Below are 6,983 nucleotides of genomic sequence, written 5' to 3'. Positions count from 1 at the left end.
TGTATTGTCACAGATAAATTGTGTTGCAATATTTTAATGTAGATAAATTGTGTTAAGTCATAAACAAATTGTTTAGGAATATGATTTATTCAACTTTATACAAGTCTATATCTCTTTCAACACTATTCCTACTCTATAAATAGTGAACACATTTTAAAACATGATTTAAAGACTTGCTTAAAACTCTTTCATAAGAGAGTTGCTTAAAACTTAAAACTTAAAACTTAAATTTCATAAATACAATATCCAATTTGAATAATAAAGTTTTTTTTCTGTAAAATTACAAAAGCCATATGGTACTCAATCGCCAATATATGCTTTTCTCTCATAAAAGTGTACGTTTTAAGTTTATTTGTTGTTTAAATTTCTTAAATTTATTTTACAGTGATAAGAAATTGAAAAACGTTGTAAAACAAAATTATATAATAATTAAATTGATATTTGCAAATGAGACGTTAAGGCGCGAGATAAGATATTGCAAAATACTCTGAAAAACACGCGCGCAAGCTTGCAACATGAAAATTTTGAATTTAATGTGAGAAGTGAAAAACAAAACAAAAAAATTAAAATAAAAATCAATAATATTTTTAAGTTAAGTTAAAAGAGATGTAAGTTCTGTAACCCTTGACTTATCAGCTTGATTTTTGAGGCAGTTAGCAGGGGGCTTAACAGAGACTTTGTGGTGCCTGGGGTCAATTTTTGGTCGGTGCCCTAAATTTAGGATTCCTGGGTATATTAAATTAAGCATAAATTCCATTGTTTATTGTCCTTATGTCTACTATCACATTAAAATTTAAATAAAGCAATATTATTTGATGAGAGCAAGCTTACTGAAAGAGCGCTCATTTTCAGCCACTGAAACCGGGTTGTATTAAAAATGCGAAGCAAAATGCAGATCGAAGGAAATATTGACAGAGAACCTTTTTGGTAGATTCCGTTGCGCAACTTAATAGAAAATAGGGATTCCAATTGTCCTAAAGAATTTGATTGCTTGAGAACATCTAGTAAATTACTTCAATCAACTCCTCTTCTTTTACATCGTTTACATAGAGATTTGCCAGGGCTTTGCATTTTCTTTATGACTAAGTTTATCTTCATCACTAGAAGGAGATAAGGACCATCCAACGAACAAAAACATGTCTGCTGTCTTTTGAGCTGTATCTATTCTACTTTTTATCTGCTGGAGCAGTGTGTTAAGAGCAACATTAAACACTTTCGCTTAAAAAAATCCATTAAATCGTCTTCATGGAAGTGGGCTGTGTTCATCGATTAGCCGTAGTGTTTTCCTTCTCCTAGTCCTCTTCTTAACGAAATGATTTTGGAAATCAAACAAAGCTAACCCAGATGTAATTAGTTTCACTTTTTGGTGGATTTGGGGCTAAGAAGTCAAAATCACTGATAAGAGTCTTTAAATACTTTGTCTCGTTGTGCAAAGAAATGCTTTCTGAATGAAGAAGGAGGTGGACACCGTTGACACATGGGAGAGCCTGGAACCAGGAAAAAATTCAAGGCAATAAATTCAAATGATTGAATCCACTTTTTGAGTGCCTTACTGACTAAACTGAGTGCCTTACTGACTAAAATTTAAAAGATCATCAACTGACTAAAGTCAGTTGATGATCTTTTAAATCAAGTCCTTTAAGAAATTGCAAGCCAAACCTTTTCAAAAATTTTAGAAATGTTGAGAGCAATAGCCTTGATAAAATCAATCAGTTATTACAGTTAACATATCAGCAGCAGAACGCGAAGACCGATATTTAAATTAGCTTCTTTTAACTTGCTATATAACTTATATGTTATTATATTTGTTTGTTATTATTGTAAACTATAATATATGTTTAACAAAGGGATTTTAATGCAGTTTTTTTTAAGTTTTCATAAGCAAACAAGTTTAATAAGTCACTTATTACAATTAAGTAATGGTTTTCATTTCTACATACATTACTTATAAATTAAATTTATTATTAATTTCTAAATTTCTTACATCTAAAAAGTTGTAGCAATGTTAAAAGGTACTAAAGATTCGAACCATTCTAAAAGTACTGAGGAAAATAGAAATACTACTTTCTCTAAGCATTGTAGTAAAGAACTAGAAAGTAAAAAACCATCAAATAATATAAATAAAAGTTCGTCAAAACAGATTAAAAAAAAAGTTAATCGAGATAAAACCTTTATGACATTATTAATATTCATAGAAACTGGGAGTATTTCGCATTGCACTAAACATTTTGATCATACTTCAGAAGCTGCCATTGCTTTGGCAGTATGAATTTTTGAAAGTACATAATGGGCAATAACATTATAGAGCATAAAGGAAGTAATGAAAGAAATCGCAAATAAATGTGTTCTTGAAAGTCAAAATACTGCAAGTTCTCTACAACAACAATTAAAAGAGACAATATATTCAATTACTCATGTTGAAGAGCAGAGCAAAGTATTTACTACATTGTTTAAATTGCAGGCTTGACGGCCCCCCCCCCCCCCCCGGAAGAAAAAAAAAAATCTCGTTTGATTTTATAACTTTCAATGAAATTAGTTTTTATTTTGAAATTTTTTAAAAATGAAACCAATTTAAATTGTATTATTTTTTATTATTTTATGAATTATTTCAGTATAAGTTAAAGTACTTAAATAAAATGAAATAATTGAATTACAAAACATACTAAATATTTGATTCAATTTATCATCTTTATTTTCTTATTTGTTATCCAGATATCCGGGTATATCCAAATATATGGAATTTCAGTATGCAATATCCGGATAGTCATTATTGCCAGATAATTGTAAGCTTTATTTGGAATTCATTCCCGTCTTTTATTTTCTCTTCTGTTTTCCTGACTCTTGCAATTTGCAGTTTTTTAAGTCTTCTGTAATTTTCTTGCTTTTTAACAATTTTCTTTGTTTTCTGGTGATTCCCAAATGAAATAGAGCTTGCAGCATTGTTGGGAGTAAACTAGTTGAAAAAAAAAAGTTCAGTTGACGCTTATTTGATATCGATAACATATAACATATAAAAAACATGAAATATTTAAAAAATACTACAAACTATTTGAATAAAAAAAAATTACCTGTGAAAAAACAATAAACCTTTAACTAGATTGCGATCAGTGCTACCTAAACCCTTGCGATCAGTGCTACCTAAATCCTTTTAAACAATGAGTAGTCGCTATTTAAAATGCTTCCAATATATTACAAACAAGAAGGTGGTATAACTGTTTAAAAATACAAATGTCAAGTATTGAGTTATGAGATTTATTTACAAGAATAAAGTATATTCAATTATATAAATATATTTGAGCAGCGGTAGCGTAGTGGTTTGCGCGCCTCGTAAGTTAGAGATCCGTGGTTTAATGCCACCTCTGGGCAAATTTTATAAAATTGGTAGGGAAGGAGGTGTGAATTTCCTTTAAGAAATTGCAAGTCCTTTAAGAAATTGCACCGCTCTTCTGCGGTGCCCTGTGATAATACCATAAAGACGTCGTGGTGCACCTAAAATAAATAAAAAATAATTAAAAAAATACCACATATTATACTATTATGTACTTAATATGTGCATTGTAATACTATATACCATTATAATATAGAATAATAGCTAATATATTTCAATAAAAATTATGAAAGAATACTAGGTCTACGGACGATTGTGAAAAGTAGAAACAGACCTAATAGATGCGTGCTAGATGTTACATGACTTGTCTACAATATCATATAAAAAATTCTTTGCATTAACTACAAACTAAAGAACTATAGGTAAATCACTAACTTGAGTAAATCATAGATTCACAAGTGTAATCACACATTTTTTCTGGCATAAATTTAAAAGAGAAACATCAAAAAATATTCTATTGATTTAAGGAAAGGTAATAAGAGAATCATTTTGTAAAGAGAATGAATGATTAATTTTTCTCGGTTTACTTTATTTAGAGAAAAGTATCTTTAAATTAAGGAAAAATCCCCAACAAAACCAATAATAGATTTTTTTCTTTATTAGCGAAGGAAAAATTTTTGTATATAGAGCTGAAAGAATTTCATACAGAATTTACTAATAAAATAAACAGAAAGTTGTCATCCACTTTAAAAATAAATTGATTATCAAAAGTAATATCCCATAAAATTTAAAGCACTAGAAAAAAAAATTATCATTGTAAAAGGGTGATCTTTGGCATCATTTTTCTTTTTTGCGCATTCGCGGACGATATGTTTGTTGTTGGAGATAAATGTATATTTTTCTAATTCTCTTTCTGTGAACATTTGCATAATATTGTATAACATTATTAGCTAATCAGAAACAGTTGTTTATCCAGAAATTCCACACGTAAATACAACAATTTTTTCTATTTGGCTTTTCGAAAAAGATGTAGTATTCCTCTTTTTGGTTGGTCTCGAAGAATTTGCCAATCCTTCACAATACAAAAAAAAAATTTAGTCTATGGGAAACACCACTCTAAGCATCTATTAAAGTTTGAAAGCAATATAAGAAACTGTAAAATGTGCTTCACTCAATTAAAAAAAGAAAAGAGTTATTCCTACTGTGATGTACCTCAGTGCAATGTTGTTATATTGTAATGCAGCAAAAAAACTGTTTTGTTATAAATATTTTGTTTATTTAATTATAGGCTTTATATCTTTAAAATATAGCTTTTATATAATACTTCATTTGTTTTTTGTATAAAAACATCTCTAAAAATCTCAAATCTTCTTTTTTCATCATTAATTATTTTGACATTAAAATGGAAAAAAAAAATTTAAATAAATTTATTCAGAATTTTATAAGTTTTTTAAAAGTATATAAGTACTAAGTAGTTTTATATTTTTTCTAAGTATATATATACTAAGTAGTTTTACTTTTAAAGATATTTATGTTTTTGTAAGGCTCCTGGATCCGGATCCCCTCTCTCCAATCGGATCCCTAACCCCCGAACCCTCACATCCCACATATGCTATCCCTTATCTTCCCCCATCCCTATCCATCCATCTACCCTTTCTCTCACATCACCCCATCTACCCTTTCTCTCACATCACCACTCAAACAATCTCACATCCCACACCCCTGATCCAAATCCCCCACCCTCTGTGAGCCCCTGAGCGTAACATTGAGATACACATTTATTTTAGAGCGACCCTAATTACTACTAATAATACTAAGTTCAGCGTTATCAATAGAGATGTTCTTTTCTTTTAGTTTTACAGATTTTATAGACTATTAGCTATACAGATATACAGATATTATACAGATTGGACCCGAAAACCTACACCGACTCTTTTAATAATACTAACAAATGTTTCTATTGATATCAGTGATTAAAAAGCAATTTAAAAATATTATTGCGTAATTATTCAACAACGGTAACAAAACAGTAAAAGGGTAAAAAAAGGTAAAAAAAAAACAAATTTCAATGGTCGGAAACTCAAATTGTTTAAAACTATAAAAAATGTTCCTATTTACATTTTTTTCAGTTTTTTATTAGCAGTTGTAAATTCTTTTTTTTTTTATATTATTTATACTTTTTTTATTACCCATTTAAACTAAACATATAAATAAAATACTTTTACAATAAAATGCTTTGAAGGTAACTTCCTCTTTATGTACAAACATTTAGCAGTGATCAAACTTTGAGAATGTTATACTCTGTTTGCTCTTTCAACATAAGTAATTTAAGCGATAAAATATAAACACACTACCAAGGTTGCTAAATCAATTTAATTGAATCAAATTGATTCTAATTATTGAACTTAATTGACTTAAAAAACAGGAAGTAGTTGTTGCTTGCGACGTTGGTATAGAAGGTAAAAACTTTATGTTGAAGGAAAAAAAAATTTGTTCCCATAATATTTTTTATATTTTTTGTGCTTTTTTATACTATGGAGTAACCTTCATATAATAAAAAAAAAACGCGGAAAAATTTTGATTGAATGGTTATTTATTTCCATAAACACATCAATAAAGTCAAAAAACACGATTTTTGTTTATGCTGTGTAAAATTACTATTTTAATTTTACAATAGTCATTGCTTTGGGGATCCGGGTCAGAGAAAAATGATTTTAATTTTACCTTTGCGCGATTTTATGGAAACACAAAAACAGTGTTTATTGGCTCTATTTTTAAAACACTTTCTAAAGTTTTTTCAAAAATTTTTTTAAAAGTAACTATGTCATGACTTTGTAAGCGAAAGAAATTTTCTTTAGCTTCGTCGATTTAATAATAAACTTCAAACCCGTAACCAAACTATGTTTTTAACTCGTATAACCGTTAAACTAAATCACACAATCCGAAGTTAATTTAAACCATGGCTACTACACCTCAAAAAATTTATCAAAAAAGGTTTGTTTTTTTATAACTTGAGTACTAAGTATTATAGAAAGTTGATAAAAATATGCCCTGTCATGTCAGACTATTTTCTAAGAACATATATGCCTCTAGATATTTTTGTTTTCAAGAAATTGTAGGGTATAAAGAGATTATAGGGAATTCTTTTAATACTTTATGAAAGAATAATTAAATATTATAGGAGTTATGTCCGTTATTAAATATTGGACATAAGAATAAGTGAAATATATAATTATCTGACTTTTATTTTTGTATGTATGTATGTATGTATGTATGTATATATGTATGTATGTATCATACATACATACATATATACATATTATATGTATGTATGATATATATGATTGTATGTATATGTATATATTGTATATATATATATATATATATATATATATATATAGTTCTATAGATTGTTGCATTTGGGAAGCGCGGAAGGAAAAAAATGATTCTTACGCCAACATATACGTCACTTTTAATTACTTTTGACTTTCGTCCAACATTTGTGTGTTGTCGAAAGTATAAACCATTAATTTAATTACAAATTAATCGTTTTTTAAAAAAACCGCAAAAACGCAAATTTAATTGACCAGAATGTTTTTAAAAACATTCTGAATGTTTTTAACAATATAAACAATGTTTTTATTTTTATTTTTTT

General features: G+C 28.1%; 1 protein-coding gene across 1 annotated transcript in view; it reads left to right on the top strand.

Annotated features, from left to right (window-relative positions):
* The first annotated feature begins 6,007 nt into the window (after positions 1-6,007).
* LOC100208125 (transcriptional regulator ATRX) overlaps positions 6,008-6,983 on the top strand; it is a 57,296-nt gene continuing 56,320 nt past the window's right edge. The window contains exon 1 of the mRNA XM_065812515.1: positions 6,008-6,322. Coding sequence (XP_065668587.1) covers positions 6,288-6,322 — 35 coding nt within the window. The 5' untranslated portion in view covers positions 6,008-6,287. The remainder of the gene's footprint in view (positions 6,323-6,983) is intronic.

This window comes from Hydra vulgaris, chromosome 12, assembly GCF_038396675.1.
Source record: "Hydra vulgaris chromosome 12, alternate assembly HydraT2T_AEP".
Classification (NCBI taxonomy): Eukaryota; Metazoa; Cnidaria; class Hydrozoa; order Anthoathecata; family Hydridae; genus Hydra; species Hydra vulgaris.
Note: the sequence above shows the minus strand (reverse complement) of the source record. Positions and strands in the feature narration are given on the sequence as shown.